Source organism: Cydia strobilella, chromosome 12 (genome assembly GCF_947568885.1).
Source record: "Cydia strobilella chromosome 12, ilCydStro3.1, whole genome shotgun sequence".
Classification (NCBI taxonomy): domain Eukaryota; kingdom Metazoa; phylum Arthropoda; class Insecta; order Lepidoptera; family Tortricidae; genus Cydia; species Cydia strobilella.
The window spans coordinates 12743444-12763564 of NC_086052.1; the positions used below are offsets into that span (position 1 = coordinate 12743444).

Below are 20121 nucleotides of genomic sequence, written 5' to 3' on the forward strand. Positions count from 1 at the left end.
TCATTGGAAGTTTCGTTTCTGAGGCTGGCGGGTAGTCGCTCATACAACGACAGGCCGATCACTCGCGGAGACTTATCTAACAATGCGAGTCTTTAAAACGCGTGCTCAAAGGTTTTCAAGCAGACTGGCCGGCAAGATAAAAGCTCTATGGACGCTAATAGAACGAAAATCTTCTATTAATAAAACCTTATTCCGTCACGTCAATTCCTGGGATTAGTTAGCAAGCGGACCCCAGGACTCCCATGAGCCGTGGCAAAATGCCGGGACAACGCGAGGAAGATGATGAATAAAGCCTTTTTCCAATAAGTATCCTTGACAATCTTCATCATATATTAACTTTTTGCACACTTAACGAGGGTCACAATTTTTATATCAGGTTTGACTTAGCATCTCATACTCAAGATTTACGTTATACAAATTTAGTCGCTGACCTCATCGACATACAGCTTGACAAAGTGATGTCAGATGATGTCATGCGATACACTGAAGCAACTTATTAGTTCGACAGTCAGAACCTGCATGAAATTGTTTAAATATCAATAAACACCGGTACAACGTGTAAGATTAAGTTATTTATTCGTATACCTGGCGTTACGTAACAATGTTTTTTATTATTATTACATAAAATACATACATAATCACGCTCATTTCCCGGGGAGTAGGCAGAGACCACGGATTTTCACTTGCTACGATCCTGATACACGCTCGCCCCTTATTTCTTCAATTTCATGATTATACTTTGCTGAACATAATAAATTGTGATTTTTAGGTAAAAATGTTCACTTGAGTGTTACGTAACTTTTAGGTAGGGGGAGGGGGGTACTAGAAAACGTTACGGCGCGTTACAAGGGGGGGGGGGGTCAAAAGCCTTCGAAAATTGCTTTACGTAATATTTGAACGCCCCCTAATATACGAGTACAATGCTGAAAGTTGTCCAGCAAAGGAAGGTCAACATAAGTCTTAAAATATAATATTTAAAACTTTCGCGTTAATAATATCACTACATCTTATAAAACAAAGTCCCCCACCGCGTCTGTCTGTTTGTATGTTCGCGATAAACTCAAAAACTATTGAACGGATTTTTATGCGGTTTTCGCCTATCAATAGAGTGATTCTTAAAGAAGGCTTAAGGTGTATAATTAGTTAAGGTTTACCCGTGCGAAGCCGGGGCGCGTCGCTGATAAAATAAAAAGTAAATGAATAAGTAAAGGAAGACAAAAAGCGTAACAATCCCAATACCACAATGTGTCTCTATTTAATCGAAGACGCGTAGCTCACAAACAGGAAGACACGTGAAACGCAAAACTATCGGAATTTCCTCGTAGACTCGTAGTGACATAGTTTCTATAATTCCGGATACGGCCCATTACAGGGCAAGGGCGGCTTATCGAATTGGCACAAGTTAGACATGTATTCCGAAAGTAGTTGTAACTAGTAAAGCACCCAGTTATTAGAGCTCCTTGACGCTAATGGAGTTTATGCTGAATCACGAACGTTAACATAATGTTATGGTGTAATCTGTCATTCATTGTGGTTATTTAGGCACTCATACTATCAATATCATGTATACTTCAAGAAAATAGGGATGTTGACATTTTTTTACAACTATTTTCATTTTGTAGATAGACACGTAATTATTGAAAAAAACATTTTTTTTATTAATTAATTTTTAATAAAAAATCGACTTTAATTAGTTTATTAGTGTTTAAATTTCGCGCAAAAACGCTCCAAGCTGTCACGTGATCTGGATGACCGCCGCACGCGCCGCCCTGCTGCACGCCACTCGAGCGTCCACTTAGGCCTTTCCCTTAGCAGCAAATGTAGATGCGAAACATTTCCTTGAGATTACGGTGACACACGAGATGCCTGCGGCCGAGTGTTGCGTGTTAAATGGCAGCCTCTTACCGTAACCGGGCCTGATAAACTGTTCCTATACATCTTTACTGTGCCATAAACTTGCTCAACAACGTTGCCTTCCATGCCAAACATTGAGTGGCTATCCACATGAATCTTGTTCTAAAATATGCTTTAAATTTATGGGACTTTGATTTTACGTCGCTATAGCCGAATGGTCGCTACAACTAAGGTCGTAATAAATGAAATCCACTGTACTTTCATAATCCAAAAGCATATATTATTAATTCTACACTCCGTCTTTCATTAGACCTTACCGCTTTCACGTAATAAACACAACTCGTATTAGTTAGGTGTCAGTTTCTCTGACTTTTTCGCACCTTCACTTCGATATGGCAAACCCTTGTATGAAGTACCTCACAAGTACCTACGTCATCAAGACTGTTATCGGACAATTTATAAGCTTTAAAGCAAAGAGATAAGGTCCAACGACACCCATGGATACAATAGTTGAGAGTGTAGCTGTTAGTAGTTACAGGTCTCATTTAGAAGCTATGTAGTTGAGAAAAATATTTTCTTGTTACGTGAGTTTTACCTGTCGGTTTGTTGTCATTGACTGCCAAATAAGGAGTTCCGTTCCGACTGCAGTCCTCTCGAGACAACGCCTATTGGTTATGTGCAAAATGTTAGGCCAGGAAATTCCAATCAATCACAGAAGACTCTGTGGAATAAATTTGAATCTGGACCGAATTTATATGACATTGCTTATCATATTAATTAATTGGTCCTAAAAGCGCTTGGCGGAGTCATTCACGTGCACATACCATATAGATATCAGGTTTAATCTTGCAGATATCAAGATCAACTGACCATTCAAAACATATAACAAAGCGTATAAGTACTTATTAGCTCTGTAAATGTGTTTTAATTCGCCGAAATATTTTTCCGGTTGTAATTTATAATTGTCATTTTACATGTTAACAAGGCCTAGTTCCCCCTCTGGGTTGGAAGGTCAGATGGCAGTCGCTTTCGTAAAAACTAGTGCCTACGCCAATTCTTAGGATTAGTTGTCAAGCGGACCCCAGGCTCCCATGAGCCGTGGCAAAATGCCGGGATAACGCGAGGAAGATGATGGATTTATAATTGACATTTCTCCATTTTCTAAGGCCCTAAATCACCCATGATTTATCATATAGTCTCTCCTCCTAAACTCTTAAAACCCAATTACGTACACACTACTCTGAGTACTTTGTTACAAATCCCCAAATATGGGCCCCACGTGTCATAATGGCATTAACAGTTTCAGATTTCGTAATATCTGCTTAAATTTTAAGGAAATCCTGTCCTCATAAGCTTAAATAGCAGCTGTGAGTTTCCGTGAAGACGGTGTACGTTTTTTGCCACATTACTATAGCGCACGTTTTGGTAAGCACCTTGAAATGAGTCTGTTACATCCGTTTTTCGTATATTTAATTAGCGGCTTGAAACATCTTGTCTTCGAAATTTTTTAAAGAGATCTGTTGAGTATGAACATAATAAAATGTTGTAAGTAAGTGACATAAATTCCGTAGCCTGAAAAGTACCTTAAACGTTAATAAAACTAGGCGAACGCACTAGTTTTATGTATTTGTAGTACATTTGTTTTCTTAATTATACTCGATCGAATCATAAAATATACATATATACATAATTCTAGACCAAGTCAGACGACGCAACGGAGTCACGCTGTTATGTCGTCGCCGAAATCTACTTAAATTGTATTTTGTTATTATTTGTGTTTTCTCGTATCTTTGTATTTTTATTTGCTTTGTAGTTCGCAGTGCCTTAGTAGTAATACTGTAATGCTGTGTAACTAATTTGAGCAATAAAATAAAAATAAATAAAAATAAAATATGGCATTACATACAGAGTTGGAACAAAATTATTACTTTCATTGGAGAAGGGAATTTTCCTTATGTGTACTGAAGAACAATTTCTGTTTGGCCCAGTGGTTGACTGGTAGAGAATGCCTCAAGGCATTAAGTCCGCCTTTTGTACTTGTTCTTGTGCAATAAAGTTTAAAATAAATAAATAAGAACATACATAAAAATAACACATTTTGTTAGTAGGAGAGATATATTACCTAGTCGGCTCATAAGTTCTGTCACTGGCCTTTAAAATTTAAATTTGGAACTCCTAAAACAAAAACCGTTCTGCATTTGAATTTCGAATCTTTATTAAATATTTGAGTAGTATAATTTTGCAATTTTCTGTTTTCTTCAACATGGAGTGGACGCTTAAAGATAGCCGTACCGCAATAATTGCACTATATCGTTGTGGTCACTCGACGACTAAAATTTTTAAGCTACTTGAAAATTTAAAATTCTCTCTAAGATTTGTGTATCGTACCATAGAAAGATACAGTGAGGTCTCTAGTTTAAATGACAAGAAAAGAAGCGGTCGTCCGCGTACAGCTAGGACTCCAGCGGTTGTACAAGCAATTAGGACACGCATTGCCTGAAATCCCGCTAGGAAACAAAAAGATATGGCCCTCCAGATGGGTTTGAGCAAAAACACGGTGAAAAGAGTGCTTAATCAAGACCTGAGACTTCGTGCTTATAAACGAAAAACTGGCCATCTTCTCAATGGTCGGCTTAAAGCTTTAAGGCTTAAAAGATCTAAAGCTTTATTGAAGAAGTACGCTAAAAATAAGCACCGTTGTATACTGTTTTCGGACGAGAAAATTTTTGACATAGAAGAAAACTGTAATAAACAAAATGATAGAGTGTACGCTCGCAATAGTAAAGAAGCGTCTAATAGCATTCCCCGTATTCAAAGAGGTCATCACCCTTCATCTGTGATGGTTTGGCTGGGAGTTTCTTATGCGGGCGTCACTAGTATGCATTTTTGTGAGAAAGGAGTAAAAACTAGTGCCAAAGTGTACCAAGACACGGTGTTGACTAATATTGTGAAACCACTATCCCATACGATGTTTCTAAACCAGCATTGGGTTTTCCAGCAGGACTCTGCTCCAGCCCATAAGGCAAAGTCTACACAAGCCTGGCTCGCCTCCAATAAAATCGACTTTATACGGCATGAAGATTGGCCCTCCTCTAGCCCAGATCTTAATCCTTTAGACTATAAAATATGGCAGTATTTAGAGGAAAAGGTGTGGTCAAAACCTCATGCAAATCTAGACTCGCTGAAAAAATCTCTTGCTACGGCAGTGGCCAATATCGACATGAAAGTGGTGCGTGAATCCATTGACGACTGGCCACGAAGACTTCAAGCCTGTGTAGATAATTATGGCGGTCATTTTGAATAAATGTTATACATTTAGATTCTCTAGTTTATAAGCTTTCAAACGCTGTACAAATTATACGGAATAAACTTAAACTTTTGATTTTATTTGATACTATGTATATGACAGAACTTATGAGCCGACTAGGTAGATATGCTGCCAAAATAGTCTCTTATTCCGCTGCCATTTTATTGTTAATAATGTATACTGCCTATTGTATTTATACCTATAGTATGAAAAATAAGTTATGTTAATATTGTTACAGGAACAAAGCGATCGCCGACTACCTAGGCAGTAATGGCTACACGGACGCGCTGGAAGCGTTCAAGAAGGAGGCGGACATGAGCGGCGAGATGGATCGCAAGTTCGGCGGCCTGCTCGAGAAGAAGTGGACGTCCGTCATCCGGCTGCAGAAGAAGGTAAACATACAGGGACAGAGCCACCGCCGACTACAGCCAGCAATGGCAACACCGATGTTGCAAGATGGGCAAGATTACTTCAAATTTGCTGTAGTGTTCTAATCGAGCTCTTACAACTTATACATATTCAGTATAATATTAAATATAACCTTCCAATCCATCTAAGATACCGTACCTAACGCATCTCAACTTGATGACCTTGTAGGTTAGGTACCAGTAATCTTATAAAAGTAAGTTGGTCGTTTGAGACTGTTATCTATCTTATAATTATTATTGCTATACTCTGTAGAGTATACTTAGCAATGTCATAATTAGAATACATTAGGAAGTAACCAATTTTGCAATGACATGTAATGTAAATAATGAGGGTTATACATTTAAATACTTCTACAAAAAATACCGATGCCACTGGAGAATGTTCTTAATCGACTTAAATGTTTAATTAAGTTATGTAATCGTGAATGTGGAGTGCTCTTAATTATTTAACATTCCAGTATTTCCAGTCTCGTTTCCACTTGAAATAATCCGTATCTGGTCAATTGGTTTATAATGTCACATCGGGTCCAAGAATTTCCGGTTTCATACCGCCTTAAGAATAACGAAAGTTATAAGTGTTATGGCTTTGTAATCAATCGATCGAGTTTGACACCCGGACCGTCGAAACATTCCACTTACGTTTCCAGTAACAAAATAGTATAAAATGGTATTTTTACCTGACTGCATCAAGGAGGGTAATGTTTTTCGAGCGTGGGTATGTACATATGTCCATTTATTTGGGACGCCCTACCAGGGACCGGACAACCCTTTCCTCGATAAAAGCCTTTCAATAGACGTCCCTTTAAGATGGCTAACCCAGAAAAAGACTTACCGGTTCGAACTGCCAGCCCATTCATTTGACTATCCCTGACCAAAAAACTTACCAAACAATAAAGCTATTTATAGCCCTTTATAAGGGCTACCCTAACAATTAGGCGCTTTTTATAAAATTTCCCTTATTATTTTAGCCAAGTTTTGTATGCGGCCAGTATTGAATGACATTTATACATATCAAAGATAGATATAACTCCGTAACTTACTCTATGTACATATGAAACCTTTTGCAATCTCCAGTAAAATAGACACTAACGATTCCGACTACATCATACGATCGTTCGCTATCGGATGCAAAGTGTAATGTGTGCTTTATGATCAAGGTAAATGGTTTAAATCAGCACGCTTATATGCTAAAAGCGTAACCCTTCATAAGGCTAACCGTTATACGACTTATAAGCAACATGCTTGTATTGGTGAGCGGATGATAAGAGTTTTGTAAGGGTATTTGGATACAATCATATGGGTTAGCGCTTGGACAAGGGCTTTAAAAGTAAAATAAAAGGGTTTTATCGTGAAAAGGGTATGGCGAGTTAAGCCTTATATCAAAACCCATAAAAACCCTTTATAAGAGATAGCGGGCCGGTCCCTACAGCCCAAACGGCTGGTCGGCTTTTGACATATGAGGTGTGATTGAAATTCGTCAGAATTGTGGTAGTGACATAGGCTATACCTATAAATTTTAAGAATGGCGCCTGCAAATAAAAAAGGGGGGTGATTGTTTTTTATTTTTCTTACGATAGCAGTATGGGTACCAAATGAAAGCTAGTGAAAAGACCATTTTAAAAATATATGTAAACAGTCGGGTTTTTTGAAATAAAACGGACCCCCGGGTGACACCCGTTGACCACGAACGCTGTAAAGAGTTCGAAACGTCGGGATGTATTATAAATTCAATATACGCGATATAATCCGTTTTCATAGTTTTATTTCATGAGTAACTATCGCGGTAACCGAAGACAATATTAGTCGGGTTTTTTGTTTGTTCAAATAATAGTTGCAGTTCAATGTGACAGAAAATTATACTGTTTTTCAACTTGATGTACTTTTTTTATTTTTTGATATATCTGGTTAATTATTTTTAGACGTTATATGGAGGATATTCACAGTCATTTGGTGTAAAATTGGAGTAATCCATTCAGTCATTTTCAATTTAGGGCTGTTCAAAGTTAACTCTGGGTTGTGAAATTTTTGAACGTTTTCTAATAATTTGTTAAACCAAGTAGTAAAAATGTTACAGTATGTTATATATTTGTGATCTAATCGCAAAGCCCTTTCATTTGGTACCCCACATGGTATATTTAAAAGAAAAGAGTAATAAACTTTGTACTGCCGACTTTATGACGTCACAGCAACTACCCCCTTATATATTTGTGTTCAGGACATTATACTGAATGCACTGATACCAAATATACCCATATCCGAGACGACATGAGCGAAAATCGATTTCTAGAAGACTTCGAGAAAGGGCCAGGGCACTATTTATGACTTCAACTCACTCTTGTGAATCATGTGTCGTTTTCAATCAAAAGGTACCACATTGTCGCTTGCCATAAGGACGCTCTGACAAGTTATTCGTATAAAGATACAATCCAATTTCGTCCTTATGGTAAACGACAATGTGGTACCTTTTGCTTGAAAACGTCACATATAGTTTCTCTTTCACATATAATGATTACCTTTGTTGAACGAATAAGTTACTAGTACAGCCTTACATAACCCAGTAATTGATATCTATATAATCACATCACGAGATGATGGATTACACCAATTAGATGGTTCCATGAACATAATTCGGCGTCAACTTTTCGTAACTTGAATGGCAAAGCGTTTGCCGAAGTGCTATTGTACCGTGTAACAGTTGTAACGGCTTTCAATAGCTAGTCATGACATCTCTGTTTGTAAGCAATGCATCGATCTTTGTCGACTGTCGTAGACGTTTCTAGGTCGGTGGGAACTATTTTCCTTCGAACCGGTCGATGCTATTGGTCCGAAAATGAAGCCGAAGATCTAAACACACATTCAAGCAGATGAAATGTTCGTTTTAATGTGAACCTTGCCCCACTTAACCTATGTACAAGGTTTTAATTAAACGCGTATGTGTCGCTCTCAGACAAACAGACCCACTTTGGCGGTTGTCGGAATAACAAATCAACGTTTATTTATATTATTGTCAATGTGGTACCTACCATATTATACAAACGAATGAAATAAATGGAACTGTTGCATCCAAACAGCAATAAATTAGTCATTATAGCTGTAATATCTTTGACAATGTATGCTTAATACTAATATATGAATATGAATATATATTATTTTGTAATAAATAAAAAGCACGCTCTTATTATCTTGAACGCAAAACAACATCCTTGCATAAAATAACAATCTTTGTTTGTAAGTGTTGTATAAAATATCTATACTCCACTCAATAATGAATCAGTATATTCGAATCGCGTTTATTCTTCTTAATTTGACATAGGTATAGATACTTTCTAGACTACCTTTATTGATTATTGAGGCAATATTTGAATATCTGGTATGTCGCTATGACTTCTTTAAAATCTTAAAGCAGAGCAGCGCAGTTTTATGACTCTATAGTGAATGTAGATACATTATTTACCAATAAGTATAAAGCCTCATGTTCTCGGGAAAATACTTCCGCTGAGTAATTCTATCATTAATGTTGATGGTGACATTGGTTACCTTTGACAGAGCTAAATGTTTTCACATGAAGAATTATCAACGCGGTGGACTTGAACCTTGTGAATCCGCACAAGCCTCAAGCTATGTGATGCAGATTCGTTACGTTATTAGATTGTTTATCTACCTATTACGTTACGTGCTGGAGCTTCGGGGGGCGAGCGTGGGCCCGGAGCCCACGTGTACACAGTAATACACATGTAATGTAAACTTTTTGGGCGTTTACACTTTGCTTTATGACGGGTGGGTGAAATTCGAACTGGTTTTATGTATGACACGCAACTCTTTATGATGGAATAAGCTTTAGATATGTTTTCTACACAAGGTCTTTTTCCTTACTTTGGTCCTTAGATCCGTGATTTGGCGGTCCACACAGAACGAGCCGCCTCGCGAGGAAATTGCCGCGCGACGCAGCTCGTTCTGTGTGGACCTGCCATCTAATGTACGGTCGGAATAAAGCGCTGCAGCCATACGCTTGAAAGTAAATCGCAACCTAAGTTATCGACATATTGTTATACTGGCCCTTAACCAATTTCTTAGCGTTTGACGCCGTATGTATTTTTCATTTACATCTACGTCTCCAAATAATGTACGTACATAGGTCACATATTAATATACCAGGTCACGAGATAAGTTTTGCAAGAGACAAATATGAAACACAGAGGAGGCCTATCACATAATTATACTTTTTAAAACTATATTTCCACAGGCAATGTTTTTCGGAAAAACAGTTACTTTCTTTTTAAAAATACTTATTAAAAAATAGATTTAAACTTTGTATGAAATGAAAATATTGTATAAAATATTCTAAAGTCTCTATCCCACGCGCCGCCATTTTCAAAGTTTAAATTATTAAGTTTCTAAGCAAATTTAAAAAGGAAGTATATATTTTACGGCCAAACATTGTCTAAGGAAACATAGTTTTCAAAAGTATATGTGATAGATCACCTCTTTGTTTCATATTTGTCTATTGCAAAACTTATCTAGTGACCTATGTACTTAGTTGTATATGCATTGATTGAACTATTTGTGACAGGTGATGGAACTGGAGTCGAAGCTATCTGAGGCGCAGAAGGAGTTCATCGAGGGCGCTCCGACTCGCGCCAAGCGCACCCCTGCCGAGTGGATCCCGCGCCCACCGGAGAAGTTCTGCCTCACCGGTCACCGCGCCACCATTACCAAGGTACTCCTCAAAATGTGCCTGCACGCCCTAATCTAGAATTTGCCTGGTTCGTAGTTATCGGAAATACGTCGGAAGAGATTTTCACATTTACATACTTGCTGCTCACACAATGAACGAGAAAATGTAGCGCTATGTGCGAAAAAAAAGTATCGAGATCTAGATCTAAAGCGGGTGATACCAGGGTATGTTTACTATGTTTATTTAATCCCACATTATTTTCTAATCCACAAGCTCTGTAACTGTAATCTTTACTTAACCAACCTAATGACCAAACACTGCTGTATGTAAAACAGACAAATGTATGCTTGTAATAATCAAATCATTTCACGTGATGTAATAAATGTCCTCATAAAAATTAATTGTTGTCTACCTCTGATCTGTGTTACGAGTAAATATTTATCTTCAATGAATATTTCCTTCCAATGTTCGCCCCGGGGTTCTCGGACATTACCAGATAATAAAATTCAAGTAAAAAACCTTGTCTGTGAAAATCTGATGTGTTCAATGCTTTGCAAATTTTACACAAATAAACGTCGACGAGTTGTTTGTGAGGCGAGTTGTTAGTAAGCGAAGACGTCCGACAAAAACCTTTATACAATATCCCAAAAAGCATGTTGCATCCTCGCGGCAAGACTAATGAGCACTAGGTATTCATTAGATCGTGGTACTAAAAGCTTTTATTTAACCTTACCGCTCAATCTGTGTTATGCGGCTGTGTAGTGAAACCTCGGAAAGGTTTCGCACAATAGAAACTGGGCGCGTTTTAAAAAAAATATTTGCCACCCGGGGGGGTACTTATTATAGTCAATAATATCAGTTTGTTTATATTTGTAAAAAAATGTACATAAATTATTGACTTCGTCGAGACAAGGTAAGTTAGCATTATTTTCATTCTCCGATTTGGTAAGATTTCAAAAGTGTACCATGCCATTCTTGGTATACCTACCAATTTACCGATCTATCGATTTTGATGGATTTTAGGAACACTAAAAATAAATAATTTAATTTAATTTAAAAGCGAAAACATATTTAAATCTTGATCATAATGTTGAAATTAACATTAACATAAACATTATAATCCATATTGTTCATGAAACCCGAATAACCTGATCTAAATATACAAATACTTCTTGCTCAGATGAACAATTGCATAGAAAGCAAGACATATATGAAAGTTACTCATTATTCCATTATGCGCTTTTGATATACGTGAGATCAAATCACATAATAGTGTGTCATTGTTCCAAGCAAGTCAACATCAATATATCAATAATGTATTGTTTTTAAATATAACTAAAACCTGGCCGTAAATATAACTAAAACATAATTATGCTTGCATAAAACAAGGCCAATAACAGTCATCCATTGAGTTTCATTATGTAACAATTAAAAATAACAAAAATAAAAAAACACGAAAATGTACAATACATACACACAAATGCTCGCTGCGCTAGAAGTACCTACTACATATTGGTTTTAAAATGTTTAAGTAATATAGTTTAATTCAATTCTTAAAATTATTTTAAATTTCACTTAATTTAATTCCGAGTGTAATACATACATGTAAACATTTGACAAAAGTATAACCTGAAAAATATGTGTAGTCAGTGAGATGACCTTTGGCGTAATATTTGACCATCCCACACACTCTTATGTTGTCAGTTATGGGCGTTATGGCACTTATGGCGTGACCGCTTAATGTTGTTATTTAACTTGATCCAATGTTGATAACTTGTTTTAAAAGACGCTGACACACTTTAATTAATGGTCGGCAAATGTATCTTAGGCGCAATCGGCGCAATAGTTAAAATTAATCTACCATTTATAATCTGAAATAATAGGAGTAATAGTGAAATATGTTTAGAGAAAATAAAGCTATTCGGAAGTAATCTATAGGTATAAATTAAAATACGTTTAGAACAAATTAACTATAACGTACTTCTGAAATTTTGATTCGAGGTGTTTTTTTTTCAGTCTATTAGTGTGTCCCACTGCTGGGCAAACGCCTCCCCTATTTCCCGCCATTCTTTACAAAATGTATCGTCCCGCCATCTCCGTTTTAGTCTTCCTTTGCCCCGAGATCCATCCGGTGGGACCCAGTCTGTGGCTAGTTTGGCCCAGCGTCCCGGGTGCATTCGGCAGAGAGAAACACAGAGAGAGAGAGGAGTACAGAAATCGAACATATACAAGCTGTCTTGATTTGAGAAATCATTTGTCTGTGGGTCTATAAGTTACTTAATCTAGTTTCCTCTCAGCATCATACTTTTATATTTGTGCAAAAACATACGAACTTTTTATAAATTCTAGTGTATCTTTTCCAGGTTATATTCCACCCCGTCTTCAGTTTGATGGTCTCCTCGAGCGAGGACGCCACCATCAAAGTGTGGGACTTCGAGAGCGGCGAGTACGAACGAACCCTAAAGGGGCACACCGACTCCGTTCAGGACATCGCCTTCGACCACCACGGCAAACTACTTGGTAAGTGACAGGTTATATACCGCCTTGTATTGTCTTCTCAAAGTGGGACTTCGAGAGCGGCGAGTAATTTCCGGTGAAGGATACTGCGCCCAGCGGTAGGCCTGATATCGAAAACCTATATTGACATTACCGCTTATAAAAGCAGCAGCATAAGTGCTTCGCTACACAGAAAGTTTATTTTAAGTTTAAGTTTATTTTAACATAATTGTCACATTTCTGGCTTGGTGTACGATATCATTGTTATCGGTTCCTCCTCCCTGTACCTACATTGCACATAACCTATTCCCGTGACATTGAAGTATTACTACTTTTGTTTCTAGACTTATAGTTCATATTATTGTAGATACCGTAAATAGAAACTGAAAATACTTGTAAGTAGTAAGGTTTTACGTGTGCTTATCTCAAACACACTTATCGACGATGTGCTGCATCGTGATTGCACACTAATCATTGTCACAAATCTAATACATCATACGTATTATTATTACCCACAAGCCAACCTTTTCACAGTCACTATAGCATTTTCCCACCTGTTTCATAAGAGATATGCATCTATAATACTTTTTAATCTGATGGCATTATTAATATTTTATGATGCCAAGACGAAGGTACAGACTACAGTCACAGAAAGCAAAGTTTTATCATGTTTAAACCTTCACTATATAGAAAAAAGCTGAAAATTTACAATCCGCTCTATCTTTATAAAAAAAAAGATCATTCCCAGCATGCGATAAAATTAACCACGCTATAAAACCATTAAGGCAATACCAAGTCATATCCAATTAAACCGGACACCTTTATTTCCCAGTTTCCTGCAGCGCGGACATGTCGATCAAACTGTGGGAGTTCAACCAGACGTTCGAATGCGTGAAGACCATGCACGGTCACGACCACAACGTGTCGTCCGTCGCGTTCTCGCCCAGCGGCGACATCGTGTACTCGGCCAGTCGCGACAAGACCATCAAGGCCTGGGAGGTCGCCACTGGGTAAGTTCAATCATTCTCTAACCAATAATCAAAATTAAAATTCGTCTGCCTCCAACGTCCGCCGTTTTCGGCAGTGAATAATGTAATGATTTGATAGGAGGCGAAGGGATAATGCCCCTGTACGTGAAATTTAAACCGCACACTATATTCACTGACTACACTATATTCATTTACGACGCAATGAAATATTCGAGCCGAAATTGTGGGAGGAGGAAAAAATCATTGCACTATTTAGTCATTAAATGTTATTAGTGCATTGGTGTTTTATATAAATGTTTATGTATATATGATGTCGATATTTCAGTAGAAAATGGCGTAAAAACCAAAATATGTCCACATATTTTGGATTTCCTAGATTAAAAGAAGAAGAAAATTGCCGCAGTTTTCTTAAGACGGTTTGCCAGATTATAAGTGACCATGTCCATTGTCTTCGTTCGCAGATACTGCATCAAGACGTACAAGGGGCACCGCGAGTGGGTGCGCATGGTGCGCGTGTCGCCGGATGGCTCGCTGCTCGCGTCTTGCTCTAACGACCAGACCGTGCGCATCTGGAACGCGGAGACCAACGAGTGCAAGGTAAACAAGTACATATGAAAAATCTAATAGTAATTACCTATGAAAGCTTACTGAAAGTTTTTATATGTGATAGAAGTGTGGATAGTAAGTAATTCTATAACGAATAATAAACATGATGAAAAAGAGGAAAAATATTTTAGTTTTTTTTTTTTTTTCAAACGACCTATTGACATTATTGTGATTTTAGGCCGATCATAGATGATTGTTCGTGATATCATTATCAGGCCATTTACGATGCGTCCTATGGGTCGTATACGTATATAAGTATTGTACGGTTATGGCTGGGCCCAAGCCTCAACTCTTAAAGTTTCATCACAGTACAAAATTTGCAGCGAGCGCTTCGCCCCGCGTGCGCTTAAAGACCCGGCTACGACTTTGTGCGGCGGCGGCAGCGGCGAGCTGCAGCCATAGGTGGGACTGAAAGCTCCGATCGCTATTTCTTGCTCTCACCTATGTTTGAGTGGCAGGCTGCCGCCGCCGCCGCACGGAGTCGTGGCTGAGCCGTTACGTTATCTATCTGCTCGATCATACAGAGAGAGTGATAGAGCACGACGCGTCGCCGGGGTAACGGGGCGCGCTAGCGATGTTCTTCGTTCAAGCGCGCGACCACCCCGCTCATGCCCTGTTGCAATGCAACATAACCTACGGCTAAGCCTCTTCTAAGGACTGTGGTATTCAAGTAACTTTACTATATATATAAAACGACCTCGTTTGAGTTTAGATGGAGCTCCGCGAGCACGAGCACGTGGTGGAGTGCATCGCCTGGGCGCCGGCGGCCGCCGCGCCCGCCATCAACGAGGCGGCCGGCGCCGACAACCGCCGCGCCTCCCACACCGGACCCTTCCTCGCCTCCGGCTCCAGGGACAAGTCCGTCAAGGTAACACCAACGTCACTTACAATGAGGGCTAACGCGTATGAATTCGCCGCTAGGGGCGCTAGTGTAGATGGTGGTCTTTTCCATAGTTCGAAATGTCAAATGTCACTTGTCACTTCAATGACTGACAGCTGTTCTTTAGTCTTTTGGACCGCCATCAACAGAGGCGCCAACTGGTGAGCAAAAAAACGATAGCCCTCATTTCAACACTAGCTTTGACAAATTCTAAGGGAAGGCACTTACTCGGCGCACAGCGTGTCGCACATTCCCTAGCAAAGAGGTGGAGCGACGAGGACAACAAATTCATTTTAACCAAGAAGACTTGTGAACTTAACATAATTTTGAACGCAATCCGTTTATTAACTAACAAGAAAATCAATATGACGGCTTACGGTCATTTACTACTAAAACTTTTTTTTAATTTTGTAATAGGGCATCTCCGACTCGCGTCGATACGAAACCTAAGCTGAGGTAGAACTACTATTTTGACATTCGCCTCAAATCTGTCGTAGATCTAATCCATGGACACCCTTATCATTTTCATTCATTCATTTATTTATTTCTATAACAATATGATATTGTGTTAGAAAAATCTTACAAACTATGTATTAGCGCATAAATAATAGCGGGACATGTCGAGAAATAAAATTCCAAAAATACAATTCAAACAAAAAACAAAAAAAGTACAAATAAAGTAGGTAATAAAAATGTCATCATTTATGTGTAAAGTTACATAAGATAATTTTGTAAAAACAGTTTAATTTGCAAATATCTCGTCGATGCTGTAAATCGATCGTCGTCGATCTTGCTCGCATGCAAATTTGAAACTCATGCGTTTGTCTGTCATGTTCAGATCTGGGACGTGTCGACGGGGCAGTGCCTGGCGACGCTGGTGGGGCACGACAACTGGGTGCGCGGCGCGGCGTGGCACCCGGGCGGCCGCTACCTGCTCACGGCCAGCGACGACAAGACGCTCCGCGTGTGGGACGTGCCGCACACGCGCTGCCTCAAGACGCTCTACGCGCATCAGCACTTCGCCACCAGCCTCGGTCCGTATACACCCCGCAGCGGACACAAATTCCGACTGGCCCCTATATAAAGGCTCACCAAGGTCATTGTGCGACGCACCCATAAGTAATAGCGAGAAAGAGATATCGCTTTTTCGCTCTCAGTCGCACAATGACCTTGGTGCGGTGCGATGGTGTGTTACGGCCTTAACACTCACCAACAGGAGGCTTAGATGCAAAAGTGCATGATCATTTAATGAATTCATTCATTCATATGTGTCCATGCAATATTGCAGCTCGAGCTCGCTGTACAGTTGTCCGACTGTTACACAACCCAAATGTTCCAACCATCACACAACACCAGTCGTCCAACCATCACACGTCACAAGTCGTACAACGATCATCCAATCATCACATCACATAACACCAGTCCAACCATCATACGTCACAAGTCGTACAACGGTCATCCAACCATCACATAACACAATCGTCCAACCATCGCACAACGGTCCAACCATCACACAATACAAATCGTCCAGCCGTCACACAACACAAGTCGTCCAACCATCACACAACACAAGTCGGTCGAATCATCGGACAACACATAAGTCGTCCAACCCTCACGCAAACACAAGTCGTCCAACTATCACACAACACAAGTTGTCCAACTATCACACAACACTAGTCGTCCAACACTCACACAACACAAGTCGTCCAACACTCACACAGCACAAGTCGTCCAACCATCACACAACACATAAGTCGTCCAACTATCACACAGCACAGGTCGTCCAACAATCACACAGCACAAGTCGTCTAACCATCACACAACACACACAAATGTCCAATCATTACAAAACACATAGTCGCCTATTCCTGGACATCACACGACACATCTAAAGTTCTTGAAATTGAATTATACTAACAATATTAAATACATTTTCAATCTAGTGCTAAACGATATTTTTTGTTCCAGATTTCCACAGGAGCTTGCCATACGTGATATCGGGCAGCGTCGATCAAACCGTCAAAGTTTGGGAGTGTCGCTAGGAGCGTTGCCATTTTAGTAACTTTAACTCACCGATGATATCTTTATCATTATTTTTTCACATTAAATAGCCGCAATGAGAGCAATGTGTATTTGCGATTTTAATGGTTAAATCATTTTAGAACGGAGAAATAGTTTTGATAATTTATTGATAATGTTTCTTCCTTCGGCTCATTGTGGAGCGTTCTCGAACGTTGACGATGCTATGTCCCCTCTTAAACTCTTCATCAGATCCTCTTTACTGTAAACTTTGGATTCTCACATTCCATTCAATTATAATGGCTCATAGTAGTTTTAAGTGAATTCGGTATCTCCCAAGTGATAAGCAGAAATCCATGTAAAATCAGTTGCAAAAATAGCTACATCACACTACGTTGATACTCAATATGATAGTAGTAAATATTTGTAGTGGCGAGTAAAGTGGCGAAGATATCAAACCAACAAACTATGTAGAACAAATACCTCAAAACATAAACACTATACCCCCGTTTTTTTAAGATTAGATATTTTCTAACCTCAATTGTGGTAATTAACTTTTTCTTCCGAAATCTAGGGTTCCTATGATATCTAATATTGCGGTACATAGATTTAATTTTGGGGGAAAAAATTACCACTACTTTTGTTGTTATATTATTTCTAATCTGAAAAAACGGACTATTATATTCCTATTGAAATTAAAAATGTGAGTTGTTTAGTAATGTATGTATTTTTGCAATAGGATTGTACTCAAAATATGGATGTAGCATTTGTCATGCGGCCGACGGGAACGACGGAGTGAGGAGTAAAAGCTGTGTTATAATTTAACATTTCATTATTCTACGTTTTATTTTATAGTTATGGTTTATTCATAAGATTTGTTTAGATATAAATTTTATTTGGTATTAATAGTTAATTTCTTACGTGTCCACTCTAGAGAAAAATATTTGTACCTCGATTTGTTTTATGGTAGTTTAGTTTACAAAATTTTTGATATTGTTGATTATTCATGACAATCGTCCTGGATGGTTGGTTGCATGCGTGCCCGGGGTGCCCGTCTCCACCATGGTGGCTCCCCGAGGCAGCCACTCCAGGGAGGATGATCGGAGTGAGCCGCCTTTGTACATATGTTTCGTGTCAGTCTCTGGTGGATCCACTCTCATTGTGCTTGTTCGCTGCCAGTGCCAACAGCATTAATGGAAGTCTCCAGGGATTTGAAACTAAATTCATACATTAGATACGTGTTCCGTTGGTTGTTGTGGGCGCTTTTTATGTGCAGTTTCGTAGGGACTTATTTTAAGTTTTGGCGATTCAAAACTTTAACTATAAGTTAGAGTGTTATATTTAAAAGTTTTAATTATTTATTATTAACGATTAAATCTTCAGTGTATGCTGTCTTGAAAGTTTTTTTTACGCAGAATTGCTAGATGACAACTTAGTTCAAAACTATGCAATCGCTTACATCGACGCGTTACTATTAGATCATCCATAATTAATCATTTGAGCTTACGACGTTTAAAGTGTGTGATATTGATATGCATTAGTAATTCGTGTTATCATTTCAATCTCATTGAGGTAGCTAGATGCAAAGATAATATTTAATTATTTCAATTGAGTTTGATACAATAGTTATTATTTATTGCTATTTTGAGGATTTCAATGGGTTTGAATACCCGATATTTTTACTAGGAATTAGTAGTAGTTGTAGGTGAGTATAGTCATACTTTTAGACGCTTTACCGTGTTGACGCCTATCGGAGCCCTTGTACATTGCCTGGCTCAGATATATAACGGTTGAAATTATATGAGATGAACTAGTTCTAACAAAACAATCCACACAATTATCAACCTTATTATCAATGCAAGAAAATTCAAATTAAGGTTCATCTCAATAACTTCAAGTAGAAGGTCATGCGATACTAGACTATCTATCCGACAACTTCAGCCAGTGGCTTGAGGGACCTTCATTTGTTCTAAAGAACTGAGACGTTTGTACCGTACACGTTACTTTCAGTTTTTCGAAGCAAATGGTATGTCGCCAGCAGTACAGGTTCTCCCATAAATGTGCTTGAAACCTAGTGCCCACATCAGTAACACTGTACTGGGTCACCGGCTAAATACCTATACTTAAACATTGAGATTATATTAAGCATGCGAGGGTGTACAGCGCCTGTTGTTAAGCTATAATGGTACGTATTTAGTAGCCATTCGCTTACTCAATGTGACATCGTAAATACATGGTGATATCATCTTAATTGATTTGAAGCTTGCAAACTACATTTATGTACAATTTATCAAGTAAATTATCTGCACTCACATGAATATAATTATTATAAATGCTTACAGTAAAAATAAAATATGTATACCAATAATTATCATCATACAAAATTCTCCGATACCTAGAGAGACCACTGAAGTAGGTATGCAATGCAGGCTACTATTACCATATATGAGAATTTTGTATTTACTCAGTAATCCTGTATTTTGTCTAAATTTATAAATAGAAAATAATTACCAAAATTGTAATAGAATTTGGTTTAAATATTGTGTAAATAAAACAATTAAATTATATACTGTGTCTTATTGTTTTAAACTATGTATGAATCCGGATATGAGTTCTAATCTAAACTAATAGATGGATACAGTCTAAGGAAAAAACGTGCCTCGAAAATCACGAAAATTTGATTCTCGATCAGATGGCGCCACTAGTTAAGAACTACTCTACAGTGAAAGAACGGGTCAAAATCATATAAAAATAATTAAAGCAAATAAAAAAAACATTTATCCATATTTAAATACATTTTAACGTATTTTTATAAATCTTCATTTTTAGTTTTAAAGTATGTCGATAGATGGCAGTGAATTTAAAGT

General features: G+C 38.2%; 1 protein-coding gene across 1 annotated transcript in view; it reads left to right on the forward strand.

The window, feature by feature from the left end:
* Positions 1–19821, forward strand: part of LOC134746193 (lissencephaly-1 homolog) — a 38356-nt gene extending 18535 nt beyond the window's left edge. The window contains exons 3-10 of the mRNA XM_063680520.1: positions 5400–5553; positions 10160–10306; positions 12628–12784; positions 13593–13770; positions 14211–14346; positions 15068–15223; positions 16074–16269; positions 17204–19821. Of these exons, the coding sequence (XP_063536590.1) occupies positions 5400–5553; positions 10160–10306; positions 12628–12784; positions 13593–13770; positions 14211–14346; positions 15068–15223; positions 16074–16269; positions 17204–17277 (1198 nt within the window). The 3' untranslated portion in view covers positions 17278–19821. The remainder of the gene's footprint in view (positions 1–5399; positions 5554–10159; positions 10307–12627; positions 12785–13592; positions 13771–14210; positions 14347–15067; positions 15224–16073; positions 16270–17203) is intronic.
* Positions 19822–20121: the final 300 nt, after the last annotated feature.